At 50.9% G+C, this 19,451-nt stretch overlaps 9 protein-coding genes across 9 annotated transcripts; 4 read left to right on the top strand and 5 right to left on the bottom strand.

Annotated features, from left to right (window-relative positions):
• Positions 1 to 2,020: 2,020 nt before the first annotated feature.
• ALTATR162_LOCUS5965 (uncharacterized protein) lies at positions 2,021 to 2,818 on the top strand (the record flags this gene model as incomplete). Its single annotated transcript, XM_043313585.1, has 1 exon — positions 2,021 to 2,818. One exon carries the CDS (start codon positions 2,021 to 2,023, stop codon positions 2,816 to 2,818), a length of 798 nt encoding a protein of 265 aa, XP_043169520.1.
• A 1,296-nt stretch (positions 2,819 to 4,114) lies between these two features.
• ALTATR162_LOCUS5964 (uncharacterized protein) lies at positions 4,115 to 5,631 on the bottom strand (the record flags this gene model as incomplete). The annotated part of the gene is made up of 2 exons (XM_043313584.1): positions 4,115 to 5,471; positions 5,519 to 5,631. The coding sequence occupies 2 exons, from the start codon at positions 5,629 to 5,631 to the stop codon at positions 4,115 to 4,117; spliced, it is 1,470 nt and encodes a 489-aa protein (XP_043169519.1).
• Positions 5,632 to 6,433: 802 nt separating this feature from the next.
• Positions 6,434 to 7,408, bottom strand: ALTATR162_LOCUS5963 (uncharacterized protein; the record flags this gene model as incomplete). Its single annotated transcript, XM_043313583.1, has 3 exons — positions 6,434 to 6,977; positions 7,028 to 7,285; positions 7,341 to 7,408. 3 exons carry the CDS (start codon positions 7,406 to 7,408, stop codon positions 6,434 to 6,436), a joined length of 870 nt encoding a protein of 289 aa, XP_043169518.1.
• A 273-nt stretch (positions 7,409 to 7,681) lies between these two features.
• Positions 7,682 to 9,082, top strand: ALTATR162_LOCUS5962 (uncharacterized protein; the record flags this gene model as incomplete). Its single annotated transcript, XM_043313582.1, has 1 exon — positions 7,682 to 9,082. One exon carries the CDS (start codon positions 7,682 to 7,684, stop codon positions 9,080 to 9,082), a length of 1,401 nt encoding a protein of 466 aa, XP_043169517.1.
• Positions 9,083 to 9,137: 55 nt separating this feature from the next.
• Positions 9,138 to 10,012, bottom strand: ALTATR162_LOCUS5961 (uncharacterized protein; the record flags this gene model as incomplete). Its single annotated transcript, XM_043313581.1, has 3 exons — positions 9,138 to 9,260; positions 9,315 to 9,796; positions 9,856 to 10,012. 3 exons carry the CDS (start codon positions 10,010 to 10,012, stop codon positions 9,138 to 9,140), a joined length of 762 nt encoding a protein of 253 aa, XP_043169516.1.
• Positions 10,013 to 10,808: 796 nt separating this feature from the next.
• ALTATR162_LOCUS5960 (uncharacterized protein) lies at positions 10,809 to 12,839 on the top strand (the record flags this gene model as incomplete). The annotated part of the gene is made up of 2 exons (XM_043313580.1): positions 10,809 to 12,674; positions 12,729 to 12,839. 2 exons carry the CDS (start codon positions 10,809 to 10,811, stop codon positions 12,837 to 12,839), a joined length of 1,977 nt encoding a protein of 658 aa, XP_043169515.1.
• Positions 12,840 to 13,063: 224 nt separating this feature from the next.
• Positions 13,064 to 14,774, bottom strand: ALTATR162_LOCUS5959 (uncharacterized protein; the record flags this gene model as incomplete). Its single annotated transcript, XM_043313579.1, has 3 exons — positions 13,064 to 14,048; positions 14,103 to 14,483; positions 14,539 to 14,774. 3 exons carry the CDS (start codon positions 14,772 to 14,774, stop codon positions 13,064 to 13,066), a joined length of 1,602 nt encoding a protein of 533 aa, XP_043169514.1.
• A 971-nt stretch (positions 14,775 to 15,745) lies between these two features.
• Positions 15,746 to 16,834, top strand: ALTATR162_LOCUS5958 (uncharacterized protein; the record flags this gene model as incomplete). The annotated part of the gene is made up of 1 exon (XM_043313578.1): positions 15,746 to 16,834. One exon carries the CDS (start codon positions 15,746 to 15,748, stop codon positions 16,832 to 16,834), a length of 1,089 nt encoding a protein of 362 aa, XP_043169513.1.
• A 158-nt stretch (positions 16,835 to 16,992) lies between these two features.
• ALTATR162_LOCUS5957 (uncharacterized protein) lies at positions 16,993 to 19,407 on the bottom strand (the record flags this gene model as incomplete). The annotated part of the gene is made up of 1 exon (XM_043313577.1): positions 16,993 to 19,407. One exon carries the CDS (start codon positions 19,405 to 19,407, stop codon positions 16,993 to 16,995), a length of 2,415 nt encoding a protein of 804 aa, XP_043169512.1.
• Between the last annotated feature and the right edge of the window lie 44 nt (positions 19,408 to 19,451).

Raw genomic sequence — 19,451 nt, 5'->3', positions numbered from 1 at the left:
CAACATGAGGGATTCGAACATATGCCCCCATGCTGAGGAATTGCCACGCGCCTTCAAGCCAAGTGCTGCCACTGATAACCACGTCCACGCATCACGTTGGAGCTCTAGAATACGGGCTATCACTGATAGCTACGCCTACCCACTACCTCCTTCGAACATGTCAATCAGAGCGCCACGTAGGCGACGTCACTACGTCTATCCACCAGAAGATTCTGGAGTATACATGCCCTCGGGCCCTAATTCCGATAGTCCCACGTCACATTATTGTCCTCAGGCACCATCCGGTTCTCAGGCATCATCCTCTTGTGGCGTATACATGCCGACAGGCAATACATCTAGTCGTCCTACGTCCGATCCTAGTCCTCAGGCACCATCAAACCCTTTCGAGGATCCCCAATACGAATACGGCGCAACCATGCCTGAAAGGCGGCCAATGCGCGAATGGCAAGATGTTCTAGAAGATCAGCGCTCTGATCCCTCTGCGAGTGCGGTGAACTGGAAGTTTGGGAAGGCATACCGCTGACGCCTACGAAGTCGCGTCCAAGCTATGTTCACAAGCGCTAAGAAAACCATTACGGAACAACAGCAACAAGCTGGATCAACTTTGCTAGAGGAGCCGGATACACATATCGAACGTGGGACTATGCGAGGTCTACAATGTACGGACTGTCAGCGGGAGATGGAGGCCAGGTCGCTTGTGCTGTGATCTTTGAGCTGACTTAGTTTCTAGTGTATTATGGCTGCAAAGCTTGCATTCTTTCGTACTCATCTAGTAATCAATGTTTCTCTCCTGGTATTCGGCAGCTTGTGTTATCTCAGCTCGTGATGGTCTGTTTACATAATCCCTTGGCCTGGAGTACTAATGTTCTAGTTACCAGCATTAAGGCTTGGGAGACTACAATGCTTGTCTGCAGTCATAATGAAGTGCTACATCACGCATACATACAACATTGATTGCTGTGTACGTCTTTCTTTCATATAACGGTTTATGTTGAGAATATATATTGAAAAGAGTAGAAGAGTGTGTGAAACATTTCATGGTTGCGGTAGAAAATGAAAGGTATCACTACTGGCCAAAATGAGAGGAACCACGTACCTCGACTGAGGATCGGAAGTGGAAGCCAAAACAAAAGCAAAAAAAGCAAAAAAGATGATTAGGTCGTGCCCGGGTTCGAACCGGGGTTACCAGAAGATTGATAGAAGTCAAAATCTGGAGTGATAACCACTACCTGTATTGGCGGTTAGACTGACTTCTTGAGAAGATGGTTGGGGAGATTCTTACACTACACAACCATGTTGTACTGTTTGATGTCGATTTGACCAAGCAAAAGCTTTATATTATCAACGATTCAGGTGTCTCCGAGTGTCCAGTATGATGCTTCGAAACCCCTTACGTCAGTTTGTGGCGGCTGGGGTCGCTAAGGTGCAGGAAGCGGGGTTTAGCGTTACATAAACATGAGGCAATAGTTCGGCCGTCGCGTGCCCCTTAGCTTGAACGTCGTCTGCACTCGATTTACTTCATGTGTACTCCTTACTATTACCGACTGCTGGCATGCCGCTAATTCGGGCTCGATGTGGTGTCGCCAGTCAAAGTATTACCGTTCTGTGGCGAGCCCTGAGGGTGTTTCACGTTCGTTGCGACGCGTCCTTGCCTGTCATGCCCACAAACTTGCGCTCCTAGACCGAGGGAACGTCGCAAACAGGCTTTTCGAGCGTTTGTGCAAACATGGAATTACCAAGGGGTGTCCGCGGGCTGTAAATTATCATTTCCGATCATGCAGGCCGCGGATGACGGCAAAACAAGATTCAGCCTCAAACGAGAGCAGGGGCTACCCAAACGGGAAGAATGGGTGGGTATCGCATCCCAAACCGAGCGCCAAGACATACGTCAGATGATGGTAATTCGTCGGGGGCACGGTGCTTGCGACATGGTACCAAGAGTAACAAGCAAGAGCTGCGTACTCCCGGGTTACTTTTGCTTGCGCGACACTCGGTCTCAAACCGACACGTCGACTACACAATGACCGTTCATATCAGCATCCTCTCTGCCAAGGCCACCTTTAATTTCACAGGCAACAAGCCGGCCATCAGCGGTCTAAAGTCTGCGGAGGTTGTCGATATAGAGGATGGTGACGAAAAGTTCCGCGCTCAGTCAACATCAGGTTCCAACAAGACTTTGGTAGATGAACACGGTGATGTTGACACGTTCAAGACGGTCAATTGGCTAGCGGGGGTCGGAGACATATGTAATGACACGTCGAGGGAAGGTATCAAGGGCAATACTATCTTGCAAACATATGACCGCGAGTGCGGCCTTTCCCCGTGGCTATCCTCCAACATAGGGACGAGAGGAACCACAGACCTGGTCAAGCATCGTCGCCCTGATGTCAAGACCAACACTCGACGTAGCGCCCTCCGCCGCCACTGCGATTTCTGGGACGCCGATCAGGATGGAGTGATCTACCCTTGGGACATCTTCATAGGCTTCCGTAAACTCGGCTTCAACATCGCTCTGTGCCTATGGGCAGCGGTCACCATGGCTGTATGTTCATCCTATAGCACCCAGTCATCTTTCCTCCCGCATCCTTTCTTCGCCATCTATCTCGACAACGTCAATCGCAATCGACACGGAAGCACCACTGGCGCGTACGACTTGGATGCTGAACTGGACACACGACGATTTGATGCGATCTTCGAAAAGTACGCCGGTGGCAAGGACTACCTAACATGGCGGACTATGTATGATGTTTGGGCAGGTCAATGTTGCGCAAACGATTTCTTTGGGTGGTTTGCGGGGGGCCTAGAATGTAAGTATTAGCTCGTCACCCCAAACTGAGTATGCAGTCATTGACACCTGACAGGGATAGCGATGTATATCCTACTTTGGCCAAAGGACGGTCGAATGTATAAAGATGATATCCGAGGGGTATACGATGGTACTATCTTCTGGAGAATTGCTGAAGCCCGCGCGCGAAAGTCGCGAACATGAGGACCGGCGTAGTGAGCAAGTCATCATTGGGCCAATAGAAGCACACTTACTACCAATCGTAGATCGTATTACGCTCGCAACTGGATATGTCAGAATTACCACTATGGCGTGACGTACGGTGTATTTAATATTGGGAAATCCATGATTGGCCTCATCACGGCCATACACAGCCCACAGAATTTCATTCTACCGAGCACTGTATAAAGTAACCACAGCAGACTTCTGTTCAAATAGAGATCTAAACAACTTCGGATGCGACGAATGTAGACCGTCAGACGACACGCACGTTGCCACAACCCAAATATTTTACATCTGACCTGTTCGATTATCATCTTCGAGCAATTAAATACACGAGACAGCGAGGAGCTCGCGTTATCGAATAGAAACTTCATACCCCTGAGCTCAGACCAAAAATTCCTCTTGAGATTACGCATACTATCACAGATCAAATGTATGCATCAATAGACAAACAGCAGAAGAAGCAAGAATAAAGATGGGCACATCCTAGTGTAATGGATAGGGTAGATGCAGGACACAAGTCAGTTATCGGGCACGCAACTCCCAGTCACAAGGATGCACCGACATCAGAGTCACTCGTCACAACCCCCATGCTCAGAAGAACGACTTCCTGGACACAAACACGTACATTGCAACCCAAAACCGCTCATCAAGAACCTCGCGCGCGTCGAACCACGGATAGATCAACCAAGAGCACATGGTACGAAATACTACCAAGACATTAATTACCTCCAACAGAGGATTCGCTTCTAGTGAATGCAGCTACCACGGCGGCGAATAAAGCCCAGGTTCTAGCGCTCAGTGTTGACGAGGCGAGGCAGTTGAATCGTCGTGAGCGGAGCGTTGAATGGAAGAAGGGGAATGTCTTCTTCAGGGTTTTTGAGAGATTGGGTGGGAAGAAAGGGTAGTCTGCGTACCTCTGAGGATGGAGGCAGAGTGATGTGCGATACAGTACCGTGCCCTCGTTGTCATATTTACTAGTCCAGAGATGGTGGAGAAAGAAGTATCATGAATCTTGGGAAGAGGTCATACGATGTTTGTTCATTAACTTCATGTCGCATTTCAACTCTAGCTCTTGCTATTTTCTACGTTTCTTAATCTGGACGTTTAGACCTCGTGTCCACAAGTCGCCAGATGCATTTCTCCTTCCTCAGGTAGCGTCCATCTTGGCTCAACACCGATGATACCGCGCTCAGTGATCATGCTAGCGTTGACCGGGCTCTTGGGGATGATCTCCTCACCCCTGGTAGCCAAAATCGAGAGTACGTGCGCGGCAGCCTTGGCGTTGATGAATAGTGTCTCTGGGTTAGGGTTGTCAATGGTGTCGCAAGCTTGGTGGTAGCAGGGATCCTGCGCGACACCCGTTCCGGTGTGGAGACCGCCAACAGGTTTGCCGATGTTCATGAAGGACTGGTAGTCACTTCCACCGGTAAAGCGCGCTGCTGTGACGTTTACACCTTCCTTCTCGAAGTGCTCAACGAAAAGCTTCTCAATAGCTGCTGATCCTGGGGCACCAGTGAGGTTGAAAGTGCTGCCGTCGCCGTCGAAGACACCAAAGTAACCGCGGGAGACCATGTCGAAGTTGAGGTATGTGAGGATGTTGTTTGCTTCTGTAGCGTTCAGGTTCTGTGTGTAGTACTTGGATCCAAGCAGACCGTTCTCCTCAGCTCCCCACCATGCGAAGCGGACCTTGTTCTTGACACCGAATCTCCTCAGCGCCTTGGCAATCTCGAGGATTAGCGTGCTGCCTGAACCGTCGTCATTGATACCAGCGCCAGCTTGGACACTGTCAAGATGTGCGCCGAGCATGATGACGTTAGTTGGGTCGCCATCTTTGGTCTCGGTGAAAACGTTCTGTGTGATGCGTGTCTCCACAGTTTGGGTTTGTTGAAAGTACGCTTCGATGGTTTCGCCGGCCTTGAGGCGCGCGACAAGGGGTTCAGCATCGGCGAGGTTGATGTAGCCGGTTGAAACGTATTCGGGGTTGGGGTTGGACAATGTACCGCCAGTAACATTTGCCGTGTCGCTCGCGTAGATGATTACAGCAGAGGCACCGGCGGCAGCGGCAGGCTTCATGCGTCCAGCGAGGGTTGTGCCATCGGGGCATGCTCCTCTCTGTACCAAAACGATCTTGCCTTCAACATCCAAGTTATTGTAGGCTTCGTTTGTGCAACCTTCAGGTCCAGAAGGACCCAACACAAGCGGCAGCGTCAACCCTTCCGGAGTGGTGGATGGCGAGTACGAAAGTCCAATAACGCGGTAAGAACTGTTGCTCACGCTGAACTCGATAGATTCGATCCTATTAAAAAGAGCAGGGAAGTCCTGAGTCCACGTCTTGAAATGTGTGTTCTGGGTTTTGGCGAGCATGTAATCAACAGATGCAGCATAGCCTGGAAGACCGAAAGCACGGTTGCCTCCATTCGCTTTAGCGATTGAGTCGAAGGCCTTGAGGTTGCCCATCAACCTGGAAAAGTCAGTATCCTGTCCGACTTCTCAGTTAGACGTTCATACTTCTCAGTTTTGATCTCAGCCTGGATGGGTCCAGATGACACCATAGGTCGGGGTCGCACAGCAGCGAATGCTTGCGCAGCGCCCGCGAGAACGATAGCACTTGAAACCTTCATTTTGATGTTTCAATTGACCAGCTCCTCCAGTATCAAGTGTGACGAATGTGCAAGTAACGTCCTGAGGTGGCGGCCGAGTTCATATACACATGTTCCCCGCCACTTGCTGTTCCGGCTTCCTGGGCAAATGCAGCTCATTTGTGCGCGCGACACCGTTCCTGGCCCACTCTTATCATAACCTTGCAGGTACTGTGTCCGGAAAAGAAGGTCACAAGAGAGTAGATCGTTCTTTGCCAAGTTGCCAAGGGGCGGACATTGATACCTTCCCTAAGGGCGATAGACTGGCTTGGCGTGAAGGTTACCATCGCTACGGATGTGATGTCTTCTACCCGAAAATGACGAGAGATGTCGAAATATTCAACATCTCTCTGAAGGACCGATCGAAAGCGACGTAAACTTTACCAACGAGTATGGTCTGCTCCATCGCTTTTGCCTAGCGGTGGCATTCGAGTCCATTTAAGTGTCAAGCCGGGAAGGAATTGAATACGAGTTTGGAATCTAAGATATTAGAAAATGATGCAGGTGTAGTACTTCCGGTTGACCTCATGCGATTGTACTAGGCCTTGCTCTTGCGACGAATCTGCGGAATCCTGACCACGAGTGTAGCGAAGCCAATATATATAGCTCGCGAAGGGAGCGAGTACCTGAATGTCAGAGTCCGGCTCTGGGCGCGTTTGGGTCTTCCTGAATAAAGTGTGTAAGAGGAAGCATTCTTGGTACAAGATACGCATCGAAGAAGAATGTGTAAGCATTAAAAGTTATGAGGCGAAACTGTATATCAACGGGAAGAAGAATCCAGCTGTTACCTTTCGCCATGCAATAATGGCGCCCGCTCGCTATCTCCAGCAGTATCACGCCCATTAGCATCATCTAGTCGCTGCCCTTTCTGAGCCTTCCTGTCTCTCAGGACGAAGGACAAGCCCATGACTAGCAGGAAGCCTTGAAGGATACCTGTGAAGATGAACAAGCCCCAAGCGCTCCAGCCCCCCGGTCCTAGCCTCGCATAGAGACTGGCTGCAAAGACGAAACTGCCTGGTGTCTGTATGCACATCATAGGAATAGACAGGCTGCCCGTTTCCTGCAGTCTCCAGGTCATGAAGATCTGGGGGATGTATTGTATGGCGGCGAGAACTGTGGCAAGCAAGCCGAGGAAGTTTGCCCATCCGCGAACGTGTGAGGGAAGCGCGTACACGAAGACGACGGAACCGATGAACGCGATGACGAAGAAGGCGAGCGAGACAGCCAGGACGAGCACTGCTTCTTTCCATGTAGGCATATCCGTATCTTGTTCTTCTTCTACGTCTGGCGAGGTGCTTCGGGGAAAGAAAATGAGAAAGAGCAGCATACTGCTGATTGTTAGTATCTATAGTGCGCTCAACGGTTGGTCTAGGCCTACATGAAGAAGAAACAACTCCACTGTACACCAATTTGCACTATCCCAAGCATAGCTGCAGCACATGGGAAGCTGCCAATATCCTTACAGCATCCCATGTCTCTCGTGCTTTCCGGTAGGGTCAAGATGTTTGCGATGCTAGCAGTTCCGGACACAGTCCCCAGCAGGACGAACATGGGACTGAGACCACGCGATGAGCGGCGCGCTATGATCTTATAATGTTGCGGGAGGTAGGATACTAGGATTCCAACGACTATGAAGCTATGGGATGAGGCGATTAGTTGTGTTGACCATGCGGCGCACCAGGCAAGCTTACACGGAGACGCCAAAGTTGACCAGGTCGGGATACGCAAGTTCGGTACATCTTGGGTCGTCTGGATACATCATGGCTGAATAGATTATTATTGTGAATGATGAGCTGTTGTTGCCGCATCTGCTATGACTGAAATGCAAAGGTGACGGTCGTCGCCGCCTGGGGAAAGCATGTGACGTAGGAAGGAGCTCGCACGCGTCGAGTGAACGCGGAGGCGGCTAGCCCCGAGCGCTCCTGCCTCGGCTGCGCGTACCTTCCGCCTCAACTATCGCGATGCCGACTGATGCTACAACAACCATCAGCTCCATGATCCCCCAATCTTCTAGTCCTTCCCACAAGTCGATATGGAGTTCCTTCCAGCACTCCAGCATGGCATAGACGACCTCAAGCCCTCACTCTTCGAACTCCTCTCAGAACAACAACTCGCATCGCTCCTGCCCCCATCGTTGCGCTACCTCCTCGCCATCACAACACCCCGATATCCTCGGTACCTACTACCCATACTCAATTCCTTCGATGAGGTTTACGCGCTGCTTATGCTGCTCGTGGAGCGCCACTTCCTACGCACATATGGCGGATCATTCACCGAGAACTTCTACGGCCTGAAGCGCGCCCGGGTGCTGAAAGTGCGAGGGGGCGAGATACCGCGCGCACAACTAGGCGCATCGGATAGTGTACGAGAGGCTGTCAAGCTGGGCAATGGCGATATATGGAAAAACCTCGCTGTGCTGGTGGGCCTGCCGTGGTTGAAGAGGAAGTTCGATGAGGGCTACGATGTCCACGCTGCGCATGCGAATCTCCTAGGTCCTGGGTACAACCGGGATAGAGAAGGATTACGGGCCGGAGCGAGCGTGAAGGAGAGGCTGATGCACTACTACAAGTGGTTTCTACGGAACATTTACCCGAGTGTGAACGCAGCCTACTACTTCTCCTTGCTGGCATTCAACATGGCGTACCTCTTCGATGGGACCAAGTACCACTCGCCATTCATGTGGGTGATCGGTTCACGCATACGGAGATTGGGCGAGGCGGATCACAGGGCAATCGAGATTGCAACCGCACCAAGGAAGGTTGGGCCTGCGCGGCCTGGAGAGGGCGGATCTATCTTCTCACCAAGAAACATTGCAAGGAGCATAGAGCCGCGGTTGTTGAGCTCGCTAAAGATACTTCTCCCGACCAGTATCTTTGCGCTCAAGTTCCTAGAATGGTGGCATGCTTCAGACTTCGCTCGGCAGCTATCGAGGAAAGCCGCCGAGAACATCGACCTCCCACCGCCGATATTACCCTCCCTACCGCCATCTGCAAAGCAGCAACTGTCGAAACAGGCAGATTCCTCCGAGAAGGCACGTCCGACATCGTCCTTGTCAGACAAACCTCAACGCATCGACCCTCCGATATCTTCAACCACCCTCCTCCCTATTCTTACTGTATCCACGCCACCCTCATCAGCGTTATGCCCAATCTGTGTAACACCTATTATAACACCCACAGCCTCGCCCACAGGATTCGTCTACTGCTACACTTGCATACACCGGTGGGTTGGAGGCGAGCATGACCGCCAGGTTGCCTTCATGGAGGGTGCCGCAGGATTCCGAACGGGAGACGATGGAGAAGCAGAAGATGAGGGCTGGGGTAGGGAAGAAGGAAGCCGTGAAGGAAGATGGGAGAGTGGTAAAGGACGGGACGCTGTCACTGGAAGGAGGATTCTTGGAGGTACCGAAGGTTTGAGGAGAGTGGTTGTCTAAATTTCTTTCTGCAGCATGACCATACCCTTCTAGCGAACGATTTACAACACCCACATTAGAATTGAGAAACCACATGCTCAACTATCAGATCTTGCACCGATTGCATTAACCCATACGACAGATGATCACTCGCAAGTTGGCAATCGCAGTCTGGATCGGCTGCGCACACAATGTCGTTCTTCAAGCGGTAATCAGTTAGAGCAGCACAAATTACATGTTGCAGAGCACTCACCTCCAAACAGATATCCTGGACCTTCCCACTACGGTCGAAGATGTCGCTGTACGTAGGAATACTGCCATTCGACTGCAGCGACTGCGTAGCAAACAGGCCATACGCCGTACGATTATCAACGCGACCTTGGCTGTCTACGTTGGAAAGTCGTCCAGGTATGCGGTATGGATTGCCAACAAGAACGACGCTCTTTACCGCCACCACTGACGCATTTCCGAGTTCGTTCAAAGCCTCTTGAACGACAGTTGCGCCCTGTGAGTATCCAAATAGGAAATATCCCTGATCCGGGCAGTCTTTCAGGCCGTACTTTATGATGTCGACGACGTTTTGTACACCAGCAGTGACATTTTGGTCGAAACCAGCAGGATATACGACAGACTGGCTCACGGCATCGAGATTCTTCGCTAATACGTTTTGTATTGCGACCTGAAACATAAGGGATACGCCCTGTGGTTCCCCGGAGCCCCTGGCATCGATCAGTTCTGGTGTTCTATGTTAGCTTTTTCCTTACGACGAAGCGACACAGCCAGAAGATACTTACTATAAGGTGCACATGGTTTTATCTGTTCCGTAGCAGAGAGATTGACGCGGGGAATCGCAAGATAGGCTGCGTCACCACAGCGGCATCCGGATTGAGCAGTAATCAATGCTACAAGTGCGGAGAGTACATGTAGAAACAGAAGTTTTGAGGATCCCATTGTGCAGGCAGCCGAGGACAGATTTGGAGAGAGGTGTGGAAATAGGATCAAGCATTTACTGACATTTGGGTTCCTTATAAGCATCGACCATAGTTGAACTACATGGAAGTTGAGTAAGAAAATATAGGTAAACGGTCTCTACCTTGGTTCCGTGAAGAAGCCGTCTATACGGCGGCGCTCGTAGCTCGTACGGCTTTACGGGTTAGAGTCTACGCCTAATTGAGTTTGGGGCCGGCATTAAAGAATAATGGTCATCCGTGCTTCGTTGTGTCTGGGTCTACGAAAGACTCTAGATGTTATATTGGAGATTGAGCTTTAGATGTCAAGGTGCTCACTGACGTGATCGGAGTTGTACTTTAGGGCTGTACAACCCGATCCCAACCTCCTACGCTTGTGCATGCGCGCTAGGTGACAAGGTTAGCCTCAGCCGATGATATCCTGCTAACACCAATTGGCCCTGATTCTGCAGTAACCACCAAAGGGTGTAATTGTGCAGGTCGGAGTCACGACGTGCGCCTTTTACTGCGCTTGTCATGTGTCAATTTATCTCGGCAAGGCGAAAGGGCGGAAGCTAATGTGCAAGTCGCTATTTTCGCTTGTAGCTGCCGCATTAGACCATGACGAATTCTGTCAGCCAATGCGATAGCCACATATGAGCCATCATATCAGTCATTCCCCACTCTTTACTTTTTGGTATTCTTGTCTTCTACAATTCCTCCTCTTCTTTCTTCCCCCAGTATTTATATACTAGTGGGTTGCGCATCAACCTTGCACCCTAATTTGACAGCCGTCAGCCATGGCCCCACCAACGATACCAGCAGAACACTCAGTCAATGACTTTGCGAATGATGTCGCGTCACAGATGGAAGGCTTCACTCAGTCCCAAGATATAGCACAGGAAGCAATTGCACGGGATCGGGAAGAGGACAACTCGGTATCTGAGAACGACGACGATTCTTCCTCGGGTTCCGACACAGTCCGGCAATATTCCATGATAAACTCTTATCGCCGGCCTTCCTACGTCAACCCAGGATCACGCGGCACTGCGATAATATCTTCAAGCGTACCTGAAAGAAGCCACCTGCCGACGTCATGGAAAAAACATAGTCATCTGTCTAAGAAAGAGAGGGAGACTGTGCGAGACGAGGAGCGGAGCCTACTCCGCGACAACAACTTAATTCCACCCAAGCATCTAAGAGCTGGAAGTGAAGGACCCTTTGATAGAGTACGATCTAGGATGTCTATTTCGGGACTGCGAAAGGTCAGAAGCACGCCTGACGAGGAGAGCGCAGTGGAGTCATCCTCCGAACGTACAGCTCTATTGGGAGCCCCTGAAGACGATCCAGACCAACCATATGGGGGCTTAGACTCACCGAAGACAATCAACAAGAAATGGAATGAGGCAGTTGCAGCGGGAAAGATCAACACAAGCTGGCAGCGAGAAGCAAAGGTCCTGACGAAGAGCTCCGCACCGCTCATTTTGACATTTTTACTGCAATACAGCTTGCCAGTAGCGAGTATTTTCACCGTTGGACACATCGGTAAAACCGAACTAGGAGCCGTGAGTCTGGCGAGTATGACTGCGTCGATAACGGGTTATGCAGTATACCAGGGCCTGGCTACTTCACTCGACACGCTTTGCGCGCAAGCATATGGCTCCGGACGTCCGCATCTTGTTGGTCTGCAACTACAACGCATGTTGTACTTTCTCCTTCTAATAACCATCCCGATATCACTCATATGGGCTTTCGGCACACAGATTCTCTCGCTCATCGTTCCGGAGAAGGAGACCGCACGCTTGGCTGGACTCTACTTGAAGGTCCTCATTGCTGGCGCACCTGGCTATGCGGCGTTTGAAAGCGGAAAACGCTATGTACAGGCGCAAGGTATTTTCAGCGCGACCATGTACATTCTACTCATATGTGCTCCACTCAACGCTTTCCTGAATTGGTTCATGGTCTGGCATCTTGGCTGGGGCTTCATCGGAGCACCCATCGCAGTTTCGATCACGGAAAATGTCCTTCCTCTATTGCTATTCCTCTACGTAAGGTTCATCGACGGATACCAATGCTGGGGTGGTTTCGATAGAAGAGCTCTCAGAAACTGGATGCCCATGGTGAAGCTTGCGCTTCCCGGCCTGATCATGGTGCTTGCCGAGTTTCTAGCTTTCGAGATCCTGACACTGAGCTCATCCTGGCTTGGTCCAACCGAACTTGCAGCGCAATCTGTGCTTGGCTCGATCACCGGCATTACCTTCCAAATCCCGTTCCCGATGAGCGTAGCAGCATCCACTCGCATCGCCAACCTTATCGGTGCTACACTGGCGGTTCCAGCGAAAACAGCAGCCAAAGTCGCCGTCTTCGCCTCAGTCCTTGTCGGTATCTTTAACCTACTGCTGCTTTCGCTGCTTCGTGAAGCCATCCCTCGTCTTTTCACACCCGACGAGGAGGTCATAGACATGGTGGCAAAGCTCCTCCCACTATGCGCAACATTTCAGGTCTTTGATGCGCTGGCCGCCAACTGTAACGGCATCTTGCGTGGCTTAGGTAGACAGGAAATTGGCGGCTATGTTGGACTGTTTGCCTACTATATTGTTGGTATCCCAATCAGCTTCGGTACTGGGTTCGGATCGCCGCATTGGGGCTTGTACGGGCTCTGGAGCGTAAGTTTTGCCAGTGTAATCTGTACGATGAACAAGAATACTAATGACCCACAGGGACCGGCAATTGCACTTGGAATCGTTGCTGCAATTGAAGGTGTCTTCATCTGGCGGACCAGCTGGGACAAGGCAGTGGAAGATGCGAAGGTGCGGAATGCCGCAAACTAGGGCTGGATGATACCCACGATACTTGCATTGCTGCATACTACTTGTTTGAAGATGTTGACTAATACTAGACAAATGAATGATAAACGGTAATACAAATAGTACAAATGAGCGGTCAGGCTATGTCTGCTGGCTGCATCTGCGTTTAGTTCGGTAACGACTGCTTCCTCCGTGTTGCCTTAAGCTGTACCTGTAGAAGACCTCGTTTCATCCTTTTTTTTTCTCATTCAGTCAAGAAGCTTTTGAGCCCAGGCCGCACTCTCATACCAAGCGCGAATCTTTTTGCCGAACACATAGAGTGGAATTGCAGCCGCCGTAACAATAGCAGCTGCCGATGCCAGTGTTCCAAAAACTGCCATGGGTCCAGCGACGTCAAGCCAGCCAATCATAGGAGTGAGACCCACCGTCACAGCACCTGCTGAGATCATGTTGATGGAAGAAAAGGCCTGCGCAGAGTGCTCAGGATGACAGTCGATGACGTACGCAATGGCAATCTGCACTCCAGCGACACTGCCCATATTGGTGACTGTCATCCACACAAGAATCCAGACTAGAGGCAAACTGTTCTGAAACGATGCGCCCAAACCCATTAGACCAACCATAGTGATTAGCGTCGAGACTAAGAGAAGTACAAGACGGAATTCGGGTTCGACCATGCCTTTGCTTGTACCGTTGTGGCGCGCCATCAAATTGACCGAAGCGTCAGACATCCAGCCGAAGAATGGCCCAGACAGTAGGCCGGCTACGAAGAGAGGTAGGTTTGTCAGCCCGATCTGGCTGGGCGTCAGATCGTACGGAGGGGAGGATAAGAGGATTGACATGAAGGTGGATATGCCAGCAAGGAACAAGAAGACTGTGGTGTTCAAGAAGCAGCTGTAGAAGACGATGGGAGAAGTGATGAGGCCCAACGGCTTGATGATTCCTTTGAGGAACGACTTTTCTGAAAGTCTACCACGGGACAAAGCGAGCTTCTCATTGTATGTTTGCCTTGGAGGCCGCACGGAAGACTTGAGATCCTCCTCGTCCCATTCGACGCTTAGTTTATCAGGCTGCACATGGATCGTTGTGACATCGTCCATCTTGCGTGTAAAGTAGGCCGACTCAAAGATTGTGAAGTAGAACACAGGAACCAGAGCAGTGTAGATGAGGGCGGTGATGAGGAAGTTTGCCGACACACCGAACGCATCAGTGACGAAGCCGGCAATGATTTGACTGAGAAGGATATTATGTTAGTAGCTGGTATGATCGCAGGACGTTGTGACTTACCCAAGTTGCGCCCCAGAATTCAGCATGAGGTTCCACACAGCGATCGATCGGCCTCGCTGGTGAACGAAGAATATGTCGCTGATAGTTGCAGTAAGAAGTGTAAACAGGGGTGCCGAAAAAAGGCCACCAGCCGTTCGAGCAACGGCCAGCATGGGGAATGTTGACGACAGATGAGCAGCAAAGTTGATTAGAGCAAGCAGAACCACACTCCATACGTAGAATGGTCTCCGCCCCCAGACATCCGTTCCCGCTACCACAATGAAAGCTGCAGCTGAGGTCCAGAAAGTTGGTGCTGTAAGGATCCACGTGGAGATATCGCTCTCGTTGCTCTGGAACTGCTCGGTGAGAGGCTCCAATCCTGGAGTGAGCATGGTAGTGGTTCTGTGACAGATGAGCATAAGTCCCGATCAAGTTGAGGAACGCGGTAAAGTCTTACGCATTAGTGACTGCAGAACCAAAAGCAAGGATCAAGAGATGAAGGCATTTCCACTTCAAACTCCAGTTGAGAGGGTCGTTCGTGTCGTCACTCGGCTGCGGGGAGAGCACGATGCCGCCGCTCCTCTTAGAATTATCGAGGTCGGGTACTTTGTCGTCGCTCGTATCCTTTACCCCAAGTCTAGAGGTGCCCCGAGGATATGCTGACCGTCTGCTCTCCAATACACCCCACCCCATTGTTAGCAGCTTTGGTGTTGAAAAGAAGTCAATACGAAGGGGACGGCCTGCGTCTCTTGAACTCAGAACGTCGCAAGTCAATAAAAGGACGTGGTAATTAATAATGTAGAATCCGCCCAGCGGTGTACCAATACCAGCAGGCAAAGAAGCGAAACGATACAAGTGTAGTGTGGCGTGAAAGAAAAGGCGAGAACCAGTCTGCAGAGCAAGTGCACGTTGTCAACCACCATGATATACGTCCTGATCAACAACATTATCGTTCACTGCCCAGCCGGGCGTTTTTGTCAATCTGCAAACACGTTCCGCATCTGACAGGTTGGAGTAGGCATAACTCGGTCGTTCATGGTGCTGTGACATGTCGCAGACAAGTCTCGCAGACATTTCGAGAAGGATATGTGTGAGCCCTACTTCAGTTTGTTCCAAAACTGGCAATAATCTGGGGCCTTATACGTGCGCCTGGCGTATTGATTGACGCGTTTACGGTTAAAGGCGTTTCGAGTGAGCTTCAGTGAGGAGACGCTCTACGAAGTGCCGAAAGTCCGTAAGTGTCGTGCGCTAGAAGGCCGAAAGTGCGGGGAGACACACGCCACGACGTCAACGCCACAGTTCGCCCAACGCTTAACCTTGGCTGTCTTGATTCATCATCTTACCTAACTTCAAGCCGTTCAAGATAGAGAAGATCCATTCCCTGGATCGAGGTTTTGATATTACCGGTAGATGCATGCTACTGAGGTACTTTCTAGATGATGATGATGCTACTAGGCATTCTCGTTGCCGGAGCCAGTTGAATTTCCGAAACTACTTCGACAGAGCGAAATGGAATAGGTAATGAGTTATGATTTCAAAGCTAACGTTGAGTCAAGGCAGAGAATGCGGGGTCGCGCCACAATCCGTTCTCCCAATCTTCATTCAAGTCTAAATCTTACCATTGTCGTCGATACGGTGTTAGTCAACCTCTGCAAACACGTCAAATGTCTTGTCCTGCTCGCCTACATCCTTTGCGCAAGCCCCCAAACCATCGCGTCCCTATTCCCCGATGGAAGCTTAGCCTGCCAGATCATGTCGAGCACGTATTAACATCCTATGTTGGTGTTGAGCAGCACGACAATAGTGACACAGCTGCTCAGACGAAAGAAGAAGCCGTTGCGGGTGTTCAACGGTGGATCGAAGGAACCGACGCACCAGAGGCAGTAGAGTGCTTCACTACGATAGACAATTACAGTCGCATTGGTGCTACTGTGTGGGTCTGCTATTGGAGCGATCGAAGAAGACGTAACCCCGTCATTGCATCGTTGAACCTCAAAGGCATACATCAAAATCTTTCCACTGCTGGTCGCCCATTAATCGGCTTATGGCACGAAAGCTTCACAACACCAGTATCGCGCCTAGAGACCAACTACTCGGGTCTCGACTATCTTCCTGGACTGGCAAGGTTACCTGGAGCTGGCACCGAAGAACATAACCTATCCACGTACTGGGGAGCAGCTCGAGATCGTATCCCAGACTCGGCACACGATCTCTTCCCGCGAGCCGCTGATATGCCGCGTCCTAACCCAATACCAAATGGCCTCGGCCAGCACCTTAAGGGCACCAATCATGCGAACATGGTCCACATTCGTTCGGGACAGTATTGGGATAACTGCGGCAAAGAAGAATCAGATTCATATGAGCAGAAGCTAGAACCGACTCTGAAGCAAGGTCTCAGGTACTTGCACGAGAACTCCGCAGAGACCGGGGCCCTCAGTATCCAGTATCTTCAAAATGAGGATGTGCATTCCAATGATAACAGTAGCGACACGGAGAAGCGCAAAGAATCATGCGGCGCGGGTTTCTTTGCTAATCTTGAAGACTTGGAGCACTGGGCTAAAAGTCATGCCTCACATTTGAAAATATATGGCGGCGCACTTGCACATTATAAAGCTTTTGGAGATGAGAGGAAGTTCCGCACATGGCACGAGGTGTGTGTGATTGAGGAGGGGGACGCTGTGTTTGAATACGTGAATTGCTTGTCTGATACGGGAGTCATTGCATCCATACCTCTTACAAGCACAATTATATAAACTCGGACGGAGTATCCAAATTATCTAATCTTCTGTCACGCATATCGTGCAGTTTGATGTTTTGACAGTATACGCAAGCTTCACCGCGCCAATACCGAAATAATAACGCCGTAGGAATGCAAAACGTGATCTACACGCAAATTGGTATCATACACCTCTTACTTCTTGGCCCCAGACCTAGCCAGTTTCCGCATGAAGGCGTTTTGAACACCCTTGGTACCCTTGAGTTCCTTGTTTCTGCTCTTGTTGACTTCCATGTACGCCATGGTTTGACCACCAGACAACTCGGAAAGCGTGCCAGCTGCCCTTCTCACGCCGTTCTTTTTCTTGTTGCCCTTGTTGGACGCGTACCTGGTGCCAAAGGCATCGCCCTCAATCCTCTCTTCCTTCGCGTCTTCTTCGCGGGCAAGCAAGACATCCATTAGCAGCTCTCGTCGCTCCTGTGGTGTTGCGAACGCCAATTGTGAGAAATTCTCCAAACCTTCGAGACGAGTGATGACTTTGAAAGCATATCCCTGATCGACCAGGAAGGCCTGGCGCTTCGACGAATAGTACATCTCGTCTGTATCCTTTGAGACCAGCGAGTAGAAGAAGGCATTGAAACCTTCATCGTTCCTACGCTTCGCCCTCAGAATTCTGCCCAATCGTTGGGCCTCTTGACGACGGGATCCGTAGTGAGAAGAGATTTGAATGAGACATGTCGCCTCGGGTAGATCCAGACTGGTGTCACCGATCTTGGACAAGAAGATGGTGTTGACAAGCTCATTGTGTTGAAAGTTCTCCAGAATACGGAGTCGTTCTTGTTGAGGTGTTGCGCCGTAAATGTATGCCTTGCCAAGTTTACGTGAGTACTTCTCCAGTGCGTAGACATTGTCAGAGAAGACGATGATCTTGTCGCCTCGTGACTCGTGGTAGTTGATCAAGAATTGACAGGCTTGGAATTTCTTGGGGTTCATAATGGAGAGTAGTGCACGCTTTTGTAGAGATGAAGGCTTGAGCCACTCTGTGTAGAACTCAGGTGTCATCTGGCACCAGACTTCGGCGCACTGAACTTTGGCAATGTGACCTTGTTCCGATAGCTCTTGCCAGTTAGCTTCGTATAACTTGGGTCCGATTAGGAAATTGAGATCATCAATCTTGTCATCTTCTCGCAGTAGTGTAGCAGTGAGACCCAGTTTCGCGTGTGACGCGATCTCATAGGTGACTTTCTTGAAGATGTTGGCGGGTACGACGTGCACCTCGTCAGCAATCAGCAGACCCCATTCTCTCTCACGGATAAACTGCATGACCTTCTCGGCATCGTGCGAGCGCTTCCTAGCGTTACTGATCATAGAGTAGGTGCTGATGATGATACCGGCCTGGCGTGGGAATCTGGTCTTGTTATCTGCAGTGAAGACAGCGACATCCTCTGGGTTGATGTTGGACCACTTGATGAATTCGGCTCGCCATTGCACGACGGACATGGCGCTCGTGCACAGGACAATAACGGATTTTTTGACACCACAGGCAGCTGTGATACCAACCAAAGTCTTACCTGCGCCACAAGGCAACACAATGATACCTGAACGCGCTCGCGAGTTGGAAAACATCTTACTCAAAGCCTTTTCCTGGTAGTATCTAATCTGCGCATGGGGCTTGAGATCGATTTCAAGGTTCGGATTTGTATCGTCATTGTTGAAGTCATATTCTTCGGTGAGGGGCAGACCAATGCTTCGGCAGCGCTTGACGACCTTTTCGCGCTCTTCGCTTCTGATCTGGAACGAGTGAACTTGGGCGATTTCGTCATCGTCATCGTCCTCCCGGAGCGTAGCAATCATATCGCTTGGTGGCGGGTTCTGAGCAGCTTCCGGCTGTTGCTGCTGGGCCATGTTGTTCGCACCAGCCGCCAGCTTCGTACCTGGGATAGCCATCTGACCGATTTTAGGTGCAGCCTCCTTGATGAGCCCATCGGTGGAGTCTGCCCGACATTCGGCGACTACAGGGTCGCGGAGAAGTTTCTGGAGTATTGCAGGGTCCTCACTTTCGATGTATGACAATGTCTTCTTGAGCACGATCTTTGCCTTGCCGAAGGCGGAGGTGGACTTTTCGACGAACTGAATGATGGCGGCGGACAAAGCCGTCTTGGAGTAGCGGTCGAGCTTTTCGATAATCTCTTGTTTGGAATGGCCAACACTAACGGCGGCGAAGAGACTGTGGGTGGTAAGCTGGTACTCATGCATCTTGGAGACACGCGACTGCGGCTCGGCGATGTTGATCAAAAAGTCCTGGGCCTCGTCAAAGAGAGGATGGAAAGACTCGAGGATGATTCCACCCGCATCGTTGACCCAGAGCGGGCGGTTGTAGTGGTCAGGCTTCAGCGGCGCACTCCACTGGTCTGACTTCCTGAAGAGATCGGCAGCAGCGTCTCTGACGCGGCCAGCGCGCGCCCGCTTTGTCATGGCCTTGACGTCAAACTCTTCTTTGAGCTGATCGAACGTCTCTTGATCGCTCATGGGTCCCTCATCGTTGTCGTCCCAGCCATCCTCGGCCTCGGCGTCTGCTGCTGTCTGCGCGAGCTTGCGCTTGGGTGGCATCGTGGCGACTGCCTGCTGTATATTCTTATGAGATGCCGGTGCAG

Source organism: Alternaria atra, assembly GCF_907166805.1.
Source record: "Alternaria atra isolate CS162 genome assembly, contig: 25, whole genome shotgun sequence".
NCBI lineage: Eukaryota > Fungi > Ascomycota > Dothideomycetes > Pleosporales > Pleosporaceae > Alternaria > Alternaria atra.
The sequence above is the reverse complement of the archived record's forward strand: the minus strand, read 5'-3'. Positions and strand labels throughout refer to the sequence as shown.